At 36.5% G+C, this 16,508-nt stretch overlaps 1 protein-coding gene across 1 annotated transcript in view; it reads left to right on the forward strand.

The window, feature by feature from the left end:
* Positions 1 to 16,508, forward strand: part of LOC141359408 (uncharacterized) — a 108,788-nt gene that overhangs the window by 55,249 nt on the left and 37,031 nt on the right. The window contains exons 18-24 of the mRNA XM_073861810.1: positions 4,395 to 4,559; positions 5,369 to 5,539; positions 5,678 to 5,851; positions 6,452 to 6,625; positions 10,874 to 11,047; positions 11,968 to 12,141; positions 12,230 to 12,391. Coding sequence (XP_073717911.1) covers positions 4,395 to 4,559; positions 5,369 to 5,539; positions 5,678 to 5,851; positions 6,452 to 6,625; positions 10,874 to 11,047; positions 11,968 to 12,141; positions 12,230 to 12,391 — 1,194 coding nt within the window. The remainder of the gene's footprint in view (positions 1 to 4,394; positions 4,560 to 5,368; positions 5,540 to 5,677; positions 5,852 to 6,451; positions 6,626 to 10,873; positions 11,048 to 11,967; positions 12,142 to 12,229; positions 12,392 to 16,508) is intronic.

Below are 16,508 nucleotides of genomic sequence, written 5' to 3' on the forward strand. Positions count from 1 at the left end.
TTGTCATCTGTGCTTTGTTGTAAGTTCCCAAACTCCCTTTTAGCGGTGAAAAAACATTCACTGGTTGAGATTCAGGAACACTGGCACTTTCGCGATGCAAATGTCTGCATGTATTCCATATTTTGCAACTGAAATGAGGCTCAGCAGAGCGCATCAACTGACGCCACTGGTGTTTGTACAGAAACTGTCATGTGAGACAGATAGACGTAGTGATAAACGCAATGTGCAAACATTTATTTGTAGTGGTAAATTATGATTTTGTGGCGGACTGAGAAATAAATGAATGTATGGGAATGTATAGCATTCCAACAACACTCTCACTTATATGATGTCACAGCAGTAGGCAGTGCAAATATAATGACACGCCTATAATCCCTCCCACTCTTAAGTAATACTAAACTCAATAGAAATGTAACCAAGCCAAAGTGAAGTAAGCTGACCCGACCTGACCCGTGGGTACTATGCAGTGGAAAAGGGCCAAAAATGTCTTGATTTCCACACTTTATATTGGATGAAAAATGCAATTCATCTCCTGGGCTATGTTTAAATGTTCGATCCTTATGTGGTTTTTCATATTTAAGGTTTCAGATTTCATAATGCACGGTGCATTAAAACTAATTTGTAACTAATTTGATGACTAGTCATACTCTTTCATATTGTTATAAAAATGTTGTATTTGGTGATGTAATAATTTCTTGTTTCTGTAGGCTGTTGAAACATGAAAGTGCAGTGGAAGCCTGTAAATCACTGATTTCAGTTCTGGGTATTAATCCATTGTTCCTGTCAGAGATAAATCTCATAGCGAATGATCAACAACAATCAGGATTGAAGCTTCTTTCTAGTTTTGAAAAGGATCCCACATGTAACCTGATGACACTTGGGTATGAATTATTGTACAGTAATATTAAGGATAGACAATGTTTTATTTAATTAATTGTGATTTGTCTTAATGAAACAACAGTTTAAAAAGTGCTATACAGTTAGTTTAAGCTTACAAGTTTAAACATTTTTTACCGCGACACTACCTGATTAGGCAGATCATGGTTTATTCATTAACCTAACATGTGTTCTGTCCAATATTTACCCAGACATGGGTTAAAAACAACCCAGCAGAATTTAGAGTGCAGTTGGACATTAGGGGAGGGAGAATACAAAGATATGGCGATGTATCGTTGTTTGTCTCTGGTGATACAAGAATCAATACGCTGGCATCAGATATTGATAAATAAATTAATGAAACAAGATTAACACATTAATGATGGGAGTGAGGAAAACCAGAACTCACGTTAACTAGTCTGAAGAGATTAGTCCATATGCTTTTATACCATTGATGAGCTGGTAAAATTCGAAATGTTTATACAAAACATATTTTTATTTTGTTAAATGTGTCACTTTACAAAGAAAAGCTTCTTTTTAACCACAAAATGTTTAATCTACTTGAAATGTCACACATTGCTAATATATGTTGTTAATTTACCTCAGGACTTCAGACTTCGTCCAAATGAGACGTGCGTGAGCATTTGTACTTGCGCATGTGTGACCTGCAAATTTTTTCTAGTTGTTATTTCAGTTTGAAAGATGAGTAGATCTTGAGCCCACAAAAAACGGAATGTGCGACCGTGTTTTAACGATTTGCACAAAACGTCTATTCTTTGTCACCATGCGCTCAGTAATCTATGGATGGTTTGCGCAGCCCTGCGTGAACTTAAAGTTAAAAACAGTTTTACCACGATAAGGTGCAGGGTCATTAGACATTGCATAGATGAGAAATGAAGAGATAGGGAGAACTAAGAAATTAACACCAACATTACAGATATAAACCCAGCTAACAGAAAAAAGTTCTAAGAACGTTCCCTGAAAGTTCTTTACGTTCCCAAAAACGTTCTGCCAACGTTAAAAGTGTCCAGTTTTCTTGACGTTCTAAGAACGTTTTTGTGTTGTCTTAACGTTAGAGTAATGTTACATTTTACCATTTTTAAACGTTATGACAATGTCATGTTTTAATGTTCACACAATGTTTAAAACCACAACTGTTTATTATATTGACTTATATGATCATTATGTAAATGATAGAGAAACATCGCATTTTATTATATTTATTTTTTATATTTATATTATTTTATTATATTTATTATATATTTATTATATATTATATATCTATTATATATAAGTTTAGATGTTGATGTTTTGTTTCATTTTAAGTCACCATTATTGTGATTAGTGTTTGTTTTAGTTGGGCTCTTGAGCCTTGTCTTTTGCTTGCTAGTTTTTTCCCTGGTTGTGTTAACTTTTTGTTAATACACCACATTTGTTATGAACATGTTAAGTTAGTAGTGTAATTCTGTGGTGTGGTGGTTGGTACATAATGGTAAAAAATCATCCCTAATTAATTTACTAATCAAAAGTTTATTTTCTGTCAAAAATGTAAATTAGATCCAGATCTTTCACAGCAGTTTGTCATTAAAGAGTTTTAGAAACTTTGGACAAAAAATATCCGCTATTTAATTGGGATGCACAAACATCAAGAATCAGACTATGAATCTCAACCATGGTGACAATTAAATGAAAAACTTCATGCTGCAATGCATGCTGGTTATTAACAAATTACAAATCTCATTCAGGACTCCCAGCATGCACTGCAGCATGGATAAATAATGATTTTTTTTCCAATTTTCTTTGTCACCATGGTTGAGATTCATAGTCTGATTCTTGATGTTTGTGCGTCCCAATTATACAGCAGATATTTTTTGTCCAAAGTTTCTTAAACTCCTTAATGACAAACTGCTGTGAAAGCACTGGATCTCATTTACATAATTGACAGAAAATAAACTTTAATTAATTAGGGATGATTTTTTTCCATTATGTACCAACCACCACACCACAGAATTACACTACTAACTTAACATGTTCATAACAAATGTGGTGTATTAACAAAAAGTTAACACAACCAGGGAAAAAACTAGCATGCGAAGGTCAAGGGTCAAAAGCCCAACTGGGACGGACACTAATCACAATGAGGGTGACTTGGAATGAAGCAGAGCATCAACATCTAGACTTATATGTAGTAGATATATAGTATATAATGGATATATAATATATAATAAATATAATAGAATAATATAAATGTAAAGAATGGATATAGTAAAATGCGATGTTTCTCTGTCATTTACATAACAATTAAACAAGTCAATATAATAAACAGTTGTTGTTTTGAACATTGTGTGGGCATTGAAAGCATGGCATTGTCATGGCGTTTGGAAATGGTCAAGTGTGGCATTCCTCTAACGTTCAGACAACACAAAAACGTTCTTGGAACGTCAAGAAGGCTGGACACTTTTAACGTTGGCAGAACGTTTTTGGGAACGTAAAGAACTTTCAGGGAACGTTCTTAGAACTTTTTTCTGTTAGCTGGGAAGGTATAGGTATAAGAAAGGTATCATGTAGTGGTCGACCGTTATGGGTTTTTTATGACCAATGCCGATATGGCTGACATTTACGTGGATATACTGTATTGCTTCGCTCCTCAAGTGAATTGGCAGTGTGGACAATACAATTACAATAAACTAAGCCCCATGGGTTTTTGGTATTGTGTGATCACAGCATGCTTCAGCTGCTTCTCTACTGGCTTCGGTCACTGCTCATACACGGCAGACCCCATTTCATCGGAGACTGGCATGGACGAGCACAGCGCACGGCCCCTTCCTGTACATTGCAAACCCCTTCACAAGGCGTTTGCCTGTACGAGTGTGGCCGTGGCTGTTTACTTGAGTAGACATCATATCTTGGTGTCGACTTTGTACAAAAAAGCAGACTTGGCTAATTCTCACGGGTTTTGGCCACAAACGAGCCCTGTTCATAGTGACTGGCCTCGCTTAGCACATGCTTCGCTTTCCACGTGTTGTCACTTACGCTACCATGTCTTGTACGTTGGTGCAGGAAGTATGTGATTAAATACACAATGTCCCCATAATTTCGGCTATATTTAACCTCACGCTTTTTTCCCCTGTGGTGACGTAAATATGAATGAAATGGCTTCTGAAATGAAAAAAAAGGTAAGGCTGGACTTTCGGATCGTTTGAATTCGAATCATGTTGCTATTTGCTAATTGCTGTGACCCCACCCACCTGCCATATAATATGACCAAAAGTAAAGAGAGATAATTTTAAGTTTAATACGTTTTTCATTAAAGATGATAAATAATACATCAAAAGCAAAATAATTTAACATAAACAGCAAATACACTTTTATAAAAGAAAAAATATTCTCAAATATTACAATAAAAATTGTAAACATTTTCTTCAAGGAAAACTTTTTCTTATGAGCACAATAGGACTGTTTAAGCTGTTTTTAAATCTCAAAGCCATAACTGTTTAATGTGTTCTTTCTGTCAGCAGATTAATGAACCCACATGAAGCACGAGATGAGTTTTATTCATTACCTCAAACTGATAACACAGAGCCATTATTCCAGGATCTTAGCCAAATTAAATTCAGAGATTCAGAAGTCAAGCTGCTCTCAGATATACTGGATGATTCACACTGCAAACTGAAGAAACTCAGGTTATTATTTTCATTTCTATTGGAAAAATATGTTATTGACTGATGTTTTTTAAGACTCGATTCAAAGAAGACCTACCGTGGCAAATAAACAGATTTGATTTGTTGTATGGGTTCTTGTTCATATTAAATCTTTACTTGACTATTCCATATAATGGCATATATACATTGTATAAATATAGCTTTTTGCATCTAAGCTTCTAATATGCGTATTGCACAGTACTGTAGGTTTGCCTAGTTTTGTTGGTTATATTTAAGTTTTAATTGTATTACTTCTGTTTCTAATTCTGCTTATTAATCTGTTAACAGTATTCTTATCAGTTCAGAGAAGAAACCAATTTTAACTAAATAAATACTTGTTTACAGTAATGGCAATGTTTTGACAAATCTCTATTATATATTCTAATGTTGTGATTATTAATATATGTAGTTACATTTTTGAACATGTTTGCTCATGTTCCAATTAATTCTACATTCTTGCTATATGTTGTCTATATTTTATTTTATTTATTTTTATGCAAAATGCCACATGGAATCTATAGGGAATCACAAAATATTAGACGGCTATATTATAAAAGTATAATATAATGATGCAGCGTGTTACACTTCACGAGTTCACACAAATAAGTCGGATAGATAAATTGGTAAACGTATTTGACGTTTTATCCCCACTAGGTTTAGGAAGTAACCTGGTGAGTGAGAGGAGACGGGGTGATGGAGGGGTAATCCATACTCCAGATTGACATCAGATATGGATAAACAGTGTGTGTTATGGGAGCTTTAACAATTATTTAAATATATTTTATTTTCAGGCTCAGTAGCTGTGAGCTGACAGAGGAAAGTTGTTCAGCTCTATCTACAGTTCTCAGTTCAGACTCCATCAGTCTAAATGAGCTTGATTTGAGCAATAACAATCTACAGGATTCAGGAGTTAAGATGCTGTCTGATGGGCTGATAAAGAACTGCAAACTACAGATACTCAGGTGTACGGTCTGGCACGTTCAAGCTAAATGTTTTCATTATGTTCATTATTCATTTTTTAACAGCTTATTTCTGTAATTCATTTGTACATAAATTGCAATTGAGAAACTAATTCATTTGTAATAATTTCTCTTCTGTAGACTGCACGAGTGCAGTATTGAAGAAGAAGGTTATGTTGCTTTATGTTCAGCTGTGAGATCAAACCCTTCACATCTGATAGAGCTGGATCTCAGTGGAAATGATCCTGGAGAATCAGGAGTCAAACTCATCTATGATTTAATACAAGATCCCAAATGTGCACTGAAGAAAGTCAGGTGAAATATGCAAATAAATTAAGTTCCTTAAAGGGATAGTCAAATCAATATTGCACCATAATTTACTCACCCTCAAGCCATCCTCGATGTACATAATTATCTTTTTTCAGACAAACACATTTGGAGTTATATTAGTAAATGTCTTTGCTCTTCCAAACTTGATAATAAACAGGGAACAACTTCTGACTTTGAAGACGAACAAAGTGCACCCATCCCAGAAGTAATCCAAAAGGCTCCAGTGCCTAAATAAAGCCTTTTGCGTGTAATCAATGCAATTTTGTGAGAATAATATCCATATTTAAGACTTTAGAAACCATAATAAATAGCTTTGTTTTTATTGGATCTTTAATGTTGATACTGCCCGCCATTAAAAAGGAAGAAGCAGCAGCTCTGTGAATGCACCTTGGCCGATACCGGAAGCTAGTTATTATAGTTTATAAAGTTTGTAAATATGGTTATTTTTCTTACAAAATCAGATCAATTACCATGAAAATTTACTTTGATCTCTAAATTAAATAAAATTTTGCACATGATCTACAATGATATGTGGATCATAAGTGCAAAGTGTCTGCATAACTCTTGTTTTTTTTTTTTTTTTAGATTTTTGAAATCTGAGGATGCATGGAAATCCTTTGAGTGGTTGTCTGGTGTTCTGAGTGTAAATCCTTTACTCTTGACAAAGCTGAATCTGAGTGATAAAAAAATTGATGACTCAAGTGTGAAACAGTTCTGTGATCTACTGAAGGATAAACACTGTCGATTCAACACATTCATGTAAGTATTATGACAGCAAGGGCGTAATTTTGATATTGGTGGGGACGTAAATAATGTCATTATCTTAGGTGTCATATTTATTAAGGTTACTTGCGTAAAAAACAACAAGTATAGAATTGGCCTATTTTATTTGTATTTTTTAACTTTTTAGTGATGCCTGTGAACATTTTGACCTGGCAACTAAAATACTGAACCATCAGATTTCCTCCTAATCTGCCCCAGCAGAAAAAATATAACACATATTTAACAGCCATCTGTCACATTGTGATTTTAAAGGATGCAAATGCAAGTACCAAATAAAGATGATTTATTAAATAAACACAAAACGGAAACCAAGACAGGCAGGAAGGCAAAACGGGAACACAAACGTGTAACAAAGACAGCCAAACAAGGACAAAGAACCAGCAACAAACAAGACCAGAGAAAATGCTTAAATAGGCAAGCTAAATGAGTAACAGCAATGATGGGTAATTAACAGATGAGTCCAGGTGAGAACAATTAGCACACATATAGGCACAAAACAAGGTATCCACCATGACAGTACCCCCCACTCCAAGAAGTGGCTTCCAGACACTTCACGCAAAATAACCAAGAGTCCAGGTGGGTGGAGGAACGGAGGTGTATCTGGGGGAGGGACGGAGGGCCTGGAAAACCAAGGTGGAGCCAACAGACCAGGAAGCCAGGGCGGAGCCGACAGACCAGGAAGCGGCACCGGCATCCCAGGAGGCACTAAAGGCAACAGAAACTCAGGCATAGCTGGAAACCAGGATGGTACCTGTAGCTGCAGGAACCTGGGTAGATAAAGAGACAGAGAGACGGGATACAAAGAAGGCCTCATGGCCAGGTTAGAGAGTTCAACATAGGTTCCCTTAGGCAAGGTAGAAAGTTCAGGATTGGCCATCCTGGGTAGGGCAGAAAGTTCAAAGATCTTGAGATCGGCCATCTTGGACAGGGCAAAGAGAATAGGCACTTCAGGAATGGCCCTATTGGCTAAGGCAGAGAGTCTATGGAGCTTGGGAACAGCCATGTTGGCTGACTTACAGGGCACAAGAAACTCAGAGGTGACCATCTAGGCTTTGATAGGACTCTCAGGGAGTACAAATGCATGCCATATGGTCAGGACAGGGAATTCAAGGAACTCTGGTTCAGCCAACCCGGTCAGAACATGAAGCTCAGGTGACTCAGATTTGGACCTTTCAGCCAGGACAGGAACTGCCATTTTGTGAACGGACTCGGATGATTTGGCCATCTCAAGGACTGGATCAAGCATGGCGGCGGCCATCTCGGGGACTGGATCGCGAGACCTTGTCATCGTCGTCTCCAATGGAGGGAAATCCGATCCCATGGCATCAAATACTCGCCTCATCTCTGGCGACAATGCCTGGAATGAGGCACAGCATGGGTGCTGGTTATCCCACTTAGCAGTTCTCCACAATGCCGCTCAACTGGTGAGCACAGCCAATATACTCCTTCAATTGTGCGGCAAGTGCTTGTGCCGCGCGCTCCCTCTTGGCATCTCTCTCCTGCTGTTGTTCCTTGTTACTTTTGAGCCACTGCATGATAGCCTCACTACTAGATGCATCCAAACAGGGCTGGTTCATTCTGTTACATTGTGATTTTAAAGAATGCAAATGCAAGTACCAAATAAAGATTATTTATTTAATAAACACAAAACAGAATCCAAGACAGGCAGGAAGGCAAAACGAACAGGAATACAAACGTGTAACAAAGACAGCTAAACAAGGACGATGAACCAGCAACAAACAAGATCAGAGAAAATGCTTAAATAGGCAGGCTAAATGTGTAACAGCAATGATGGGTAATTAACCAGGTGAGAACAATCAGCACATATACAAGCAAAAAACATGGTATCCACCGTGACACCATCACAAAAAACATTTCAGTGTTACCTGAATATTGGTCCCTAGCGTCCCTACCCAAATTGATGCCCTTGTGTGACAGTATATTTATATTTTATGACTATATATTGATTTTGGTTCAGATGTCAACACCAGATATACTTTTACAACAGATAATTGTACATGTCCTTGAAAGATATTTAGATGAAATTATAAGTTTGTGTTTTGTTTATGCAGCCTAAGAGACAGCTGTATTACAGCAGAAGGTTGTGCTGATCTGATGTCAGGTTTTATTTTAAATCCTTCACACCTGAGACATCTGGATCTGAGCGGAAATAAACTTGAAGATTCAGGAATGAAGACGATCTCTCATCTGTTGACAAATCTACAGTGTAGACTACAGATACTGAGGTTTGAATATGGTTATCTAAACATAAATAAAAGAAAATTGGTATGTTGCTAGATAACAGGACTCTGTAAACCAACCCTGTGACTTAAAATGCTCAATATAGTGCTGTAGAAATGCAAGTCCCACATTTTAATTTAATTAAAATTATTAACACTCAAACATGTTCTGAGGGCAGAAAGAAATATGATTGGTTCACAAAAACGACCAATCAAAATGCTCATTACTGGTTTATGCTCTCAGCTGAGCCTTCAAGCCACCTTCTGCAGTGAAGCAGTTCGAGCTCACCGTTGGTCAGCTGAGTAGGGCAGATATGGTAAGATAGGAATGAGACTGTTTTTGAATTCAGCTCGAAATGTTTTGAGCGTTTAAGTGACGTGTTTACGCGTTTTCACGTGTCCGTGGCACGACTTTCTTTTTGGTGCCAGTTTCACGTATTGGTTATTCCAGGGGTTTTCAAACTTTTTGTGTGTGTGGACCACTATTTGTTATCAAGAATTTTCGCAGACCACCTCATAATACTCATAATAAAATATGTCTACACAAAGTCATGAATTTATCTGCACCTCTAAATAGGCTTACTAGCACTAAAACTATAACTGGTCATCACATCAATACAACAGATTCTTAAAATGTATTCTTAAAAATATATATTTTTCTTAAAAAATATATTATTTTATATTTTATTTTGCCTTACACGGACCACCTGCAGTACCCTCAAGGACCACTAGTTTGGGAATGGCCGGGTTATTAAATTTTTTTCCTTTTTTGAAACCATTATTGGGATTGGGGTTAGATTTGTGGTTTTTGTCAGATTTTTAAACTGTTTTTGCGTGAAGATAAAGTTGTGTTTGGGTTAGAGTGGCATTGGTTTATACATTTAATTATCAGAAATTAACTTAAACAGTTTTTGCTTGGAGTTGGGGTTAAAGTTGGGTTAGGGGGAGGATGTCATTTTATGTAACAGAAAGTTGTCCTAACCCCAATCCCAAGCGATAATGGTAAGAAAATAGGAAAAACAATTGAATAACCAATACGTGAAACTGGCACAAAAAAGAAAGTCGTGCCACGGACACGTGACAACACGGAAACACGTCACTTAAACGCTCGAATCATTTCGAGCTGAATTCAAAAACAGTCTCATTCCTATCTTACCATATCTGCGCTACTCATCTTACCAACGGTGAGCTCAAACTGCTTCACTGCAGAAGCTGCCTTGAAGGCTCCGCTGAGGGCTTAAACCAGTAACGAGCAGTTTGTCGTTTTTGTGAACCAATCATTTTCTTTCTGCCCTCAGAACATGTTTGAGTAAGGAAAACTCCTACGTGCAGTAAACAGGGGGGCATGCAATTTGAATGGTTTAACATGCAGATGTGCTAGACCATGATTTTTATTACAGTCTAAATTAGAAATATTTGTAATTTTTAACCCAGCACCTACCATATAAAATTCTTTACCAAATATAATTTGTTTTATGGCAAACGTTAAATATTTAATGTACACACAGCCTTGGAAAAAAAATAAGACACCATTTCATTTCGACTTTAATCAACATTTTTAGATGTATTTTTTGTTATGAAATGGATTTGAAATTATTTTCTCTCCAGTATTCAAGATTGGAAAACTCTGCATTTTTTGTTATTTTGACCATGTTTTCACCATTTCAATTTTCAGTAAATAAATGCAAATATAAATATTGTTTTTATTAGGAATTTGGCAGAAATGTTGACAGACTGAATGAAACAAAATACCTTTTTCCTAAACACATACCTAAATCTACAAAATCTAAAAAAAATCTGAAAAGGACCATTAAAATTATCTCTTAATTATTGCTGCAGCTGTATACATGTGTTTAGGGGTGTATATATAAAAGTTGGGTTTTGATATGCCTTAAAAAGCATCATTTTTATTTTGCCTATGTTTTTTAAAAAGTCTCATGACGTTAATAAATTGTTTTAAATCAAGAACCTTTTCATTTTCTAGACTATCAGACTGCAGTATTGGAGAAGAAGGTTATGTTGCTTTATGTTCAGCTGTGAGATCAAACCCATCACATCTGACAGAGCTGGATCTCAGTGGAAATGATCCTGGAGAATCAGGAGTCAAACTCATCCATGATTTAATACAAGATCAAAACTGTGCTCTCAACACTGTCAGGTGATCACAGCTTTTAAATATTGACACAGACACAAATGTGATGTCAGGTATATGAAACTTGGTCAAGCAGACAACTAAGAAAATAAACTTACAAGTTATGTTGTATACAAAAATAAATTGTAAACAATGTTGTCTAAATGAATGGAAATTATAAAAATTATAACATTTTATTCTGAGAGGTGTACCAGGCTGAATTCTAAACCTAATGCAAAGTATCTGAGTACATTGGGCGTGCCTCTGACGTTTTGCTTTCAGTTTTAAAACATGCAGGAATGCACTGTAAATACTTTGCTGCCTTACATTTTTTTTGTTAAATCAACTCAGATGTACAAGTCATGTCAACAGAGAAGAGTTGTCACAACTTATAAAATATAGTTGAGAAAAGTCAACTTAATTTGATAAGTTATAACAACTCACCTGTAGTTATAACAACTCACCTCCAGTCAAGATAAATAATAGTAAGTTGAAATGACTTGTAAATCCGAGTTGATTCAACAAAAAATTTTAAGGCAGCTAAGTATTTTTTACAGTGTGAGAAAAAAAGGGGGGGGGGGGGTCACGATTAAATTATTAAGACACAAATGTGAACTTAATGTGGACCCTAACACATTTACTGCAGGGAAACTTGAACTGTTTGGGACAGTTTCCCAGACAGGGTTTAGATTAATCCAGGACCAGGTCTTAGTTTTATTAGGACATTTAAATTGTTTTTATCAGCAAACAATAGCGTTGTTCATCTATTTATCCGTGCAAGATGTTTTTAAATGAAGGCAGCTCAAACATACATAGTCTGGGAGTAGGATAAGCCCTATGGGAAATCACCCCATAGTCATTTAACTTAATACACCACTGGACCAATAGATAGAGTATAACACAATAACAATATGATGTGATGTAAACTGATTGTATTGTGTCTGTAGATTTTTGAAGAGTCGTGCTGCAGAAGAAGCTTGTGTTCATCTGAATAAAGTTCTTGATGTTCATCCATTACTGCTAGAAGAACTGAATCTGAGTGATAATAAACTGGGAGATCTGGATGGAGAGAAACTCTCAGCTCTATTGATGGACTCTCATAGTAAAGTGAAGAAAATCATGTGAGTTGACTCTTCATACAGTACAGTATAGTACAGACTGTCAGATGATGATGATGATGATGATGATGATGTTGTTTCTTCTGTTTAGACTGAATGATTGTGAGCTGACAGAGAAACAATGTTCAGCTGTAGCTGCTCTTCTCTCCTGTGTGAAAGAGATTGAGATGAACAACAGTCGTCTGATGGATTCAGGAGTCAAACAGATCTGTGATGAACTCAAGAATCCTCAATGTCAACTACAGATACTCAAGTAAGGAAACATCTAGCATCACATTATCTTCTTTTACAGATAATGATTCTGCAATAAGTCTATCTTTGACATTGGTTTGTGTTTTAGCTCATTGTTGCTGTGCAGCCGATCACATGTACTCTAGACCTACAGTACAGGGCTTAAAGTTTTCCGGCACCGTGCCGGATCTCCGGCAAATTAAACAAAAAAGAAAAAATATATTAATATCAGTTCAAGTTCACGAGTTCGCTTACAAACAGAGAGGAACATATCTTTTATTCTCAACCACTAACAAACTAGCCAATCAGAAGTGGAATGGGGCGGGTTTTTAAAAGTTTAGATCCAGTTGCAGATTTCGAGCGCGCTGAGACCAGAGATGTCACATAGTAAGTGAAACGTAGTCCGCAGGATGGAAAGTAAGTTTATAAACCATAGGAAAAATATTATCTAATTTGATAAAGGACTTAAATCAATGTTGCTGGGCATGGATAGAAGGAAGGCAGCGACGGGCAGTATTTCAGTAGCTGGTGTAAGAAAATTAAGGGAAGCGGGTGCTTGCTGCTTTGACAAAAATGTCAATTTCAAATGTTGTATAGCAAATCGGTAGCAGTATAATGTTTTGTTTTTGTCAAAACGTTTCACTTGCATAATATTCTGTAATCACATGCGTTAACGCATCCACGCGAACCAGTTCCGACTTCATCCTGACAAACACACGCATTTGCTGATGGTTTGTGAATCTGGTTTGTGTGTGTGAAACACGGAGCTCTTGAGTGTTATGTTTGTCAAAAGAACAATGCAAAAGACAAATGCACTTGACTAAATTCCTAGGTGCCTGGAAAGTCACAACATCATTTGAATGAAAGAAACATTTAATGTTACAGCATCCACTTCAAATTTAGGGTGCACAGGTTGCTTGGTGTTTAGTAATCAATAATTAATCCGAATTAAATGCCACCACTAATTATTATACCAAAGATTTTTAAGAACATAAAATTCCTCAACATGCACCACATTGATGTATTTACCTTTAAATGCACAAAGTGACTGAATTTGTTCAGTCTGATGACCATGGTTAACTTTGTGGCATATAGTTAAAGATGACAAAAAAGTTGTAACAATTATTTTTTATTTGCGATAAGCAATAAGCAATTATGTAGGCTAAAGCAATACATAACCTCTTATCCTTGTCATTTTGTCTATAGAATTTTACTAATGTTTTAATGTTTGTGCTTTCCTTTTCTATGTCATTGCAATGTAAAGCGACATTGAGCTCTGGAGATTGAGCTATATAAATATCACATTATTATTATAATGTTATTGATCTATGCTATGCATTTAGTTAAAGATTAATTTTATTGTCACTATGTACTGTGTACACAACACATCAATGTTATACAGTATATGTTTATATGGAATATTAAACTATTGCGTCAGATCAAAACAAACAGCTTATAGACGGTGCATCAATAAAGCTGGCATAATGAAGACAGGAACCTTAACTGTATTCAATTCTTAAATGAATTTTAGGACTTTATTAGCCTGACATTGTCATACTCAAAATTGTAGTCGGAATTTGAGTCTGATATCGCTTCATTGGGCTGTGATTATGGGGCATGTTTCAACCGAACCAGGACAAAAATGCCTCTGCACTCAATTGGATAGACTTTTAACCAATCAGAGCAACGTATGACATATGTTGAAATGGCGTCTGTCCTTTTGCAGCCTGACCTAGTTATGAGACTAACATTATGATTGTACTAAGTCTGAGTTAGCGAACATACATCGACATCTACTATGTTTAAAACATTTCATTCATATCACAACATTATGAGTTATTTACTAAGTCATACAGTCAGACTATCTCTAACATTTGTAAGTTAAATGACGTGGTTGATTACGTTACTGTTGATCATCTGTCCATCATCGTGAAAACCCTTCCTGACAATTTGATTGGTTTGACCAGCTTTGGGTCAAGCATAGTTGTGCCACAACGAAGTGACCCCAGACCAAACTTCCCGACCTGAAATTATGTGGGCGGGGCTAAGTTCAGCTGGCACCCAGGCTAGGATTTTACCTCAGATACTAAACATTATGGCTTTGTCCATATATTATAAAAAGGTGAAATAGAGTAGCATAAGCTGCTTTTGAAGAAAAAATTACTATTATTGTTACCAAAACGACAACAAAAATGAGGACCTTAACTGATTTGACACTGCTTTTAAAGTTTCCCTTTCTTTTTGTGTTTTAAAGCTTTGATTGTGTTTACAGTGTGCAATATAACGTGTTTGTGGTTTGTGTAAAATTTTGTAAACTTATCTGTAGAGTGCTGTTTTCACTGTCCTCAAAACGGTCTGATGTCTTCCTTGTTCTATGAAGTCCCTCCTTCAAAAAGATGTATCGAGTTCTGATTGTGTAGTTTGTTTAGTGTGTTGTGATTTGATAGCAGCTTAGCTTAGCAGAGCCGTTTGAGCCAAAGCTGGCGACTGCTGTATTCCTGTGGGTGGAGTTTAGTAAAAAAACTCTTTTATTGACGTCATTAATTTGGGAAGTAAAGGGCTGTAGTCCAAACCGGCCGTTCGCTGTAGGCTTTGAAAGGGGTATTCTGTTACAGAAAATATATCGCCTGGCAGCAGTGGCGGTTCTACACGGAGGCCAAGGGTGGCCCGTGCCTCTGTAGACATGTCCCTGGCCACCCCTGTGGCCACCCCGTGTTGACCAACTAAAAAAGTATAAATTTATTTTGATTTGACATGCGAGTGCCAAAAGCGGAACTAATGCGACGCAACGTTCTACACGGGCAAATTAGAGCGGCGCATCCAATCACTGTAACCGCCTGCGGGTGCTGCTCGGTGAGTGTCTCAATTCGTTCCCAATCTCCCAATGTTGTGAATGAGTATGCAGGTTTGGGCACTGGTAAGGACTCTAGCTGACTTGACATTGGGACACTGTTCACTTATTCTCCTGTGACCTGGCTGCGCGTTGTGATCATTCACAGCTGTTACTCATCAACAACCGGCAAAACCAAAATCTCACTAACTTTTTAAAGTTTACACATTGTAAAAAGCGCTGTAATTATGCTCTTACATATACGTGCATAAAATTGGAGGAGTATAATTAAATATTACATATTAAAATGTAAAATAAATATTATTTTAAATATTGAGTAGATTGTGGTCCCTAACTGTCTAGCAATTTGTGTTTATATCTAAACTAAAACAAACGTTTGTCTTTATAAAAGTTTGCATTTCATAAAGTTTATTGAGTAGGCTCACATGATTTTCGGTTGGGGGGCTTTAGAAAAGAGCCAAGCTCCCCTCCTGCACTCACTTTTGTATTAAATAAATATTTATATGATTGTAAAGTAAAATAAAGTTTACGGGCCAGTTTCCCGGAAAGGGATTAGACTAGTCCTAGACTAAAATAAATGTAAGAGATGTCCAAACTGAAAACAACTAGCAATGTCATATCTTAAAATACACCAGTGCCCTTTGTTTTGCTTCAAAATGCACACAAGTAATGTATAATGTATGTTAAAACTAGTTATATTTCCTAATTAAACTAAGGCCTAGTCCTATCTTAAAGTAATTCCTGTAACCACCCCTATAATCTTTAAATATAACTTCTTGCCATTTTTTATGTGCCCCTCTGGTAAAACACTGGCCCCTCCTTGGCCCCCCTAGTGAAATTTGTCTAGAACCGCCACTGCCTGGCAGTGAACTTTGAGCTTTATCATTTTGCAGATATTATTTATGCTATTATAGTAACATTACACACTAATTAGAGTTTAAAAATGGGATCAGGAACAACGTGACCTTTAACTCTTTCACCGCCATTGAGGAGTTATCACGTCAATCAAGGGATAACGCTTCCCTGCCAACTTATAAACCCGGAAGTATCACTCTAGGGCAAGCAGCTGTATGTTTGTTTAAGTTTTGAGGATCGCTCTGAATCTGATCTCTATTAAAAGTCCTTCACAAAAATTGATTTATCTCAGCTTTTTGCTCAAAATTTGGTGTTTTTGAAGAAACCTACCCATATTTGAGAGGTGATAAAAGAGAACAAATGAAGGTATGATCAAACATTTTTGTTTGAAAGCAGAGGATCTGTTCTTTCATTTAATATATTGTATGATTAT

Source organism: Misgurnus anguillicaudatus, chromosome 23, assembly GCF_027580225.2.
Source record: "Misgurnus anguillicaudatus chromosome 23, ASM2758022v2, whole genome shotgun sequence".
Taxonomy (NCBI): Eukaryota; Metazoa; Chordata; class Actinopteri; order Cypriniformes; family Cobitidae; genus Misgurnus; species Misgurnus anguillicaudatus.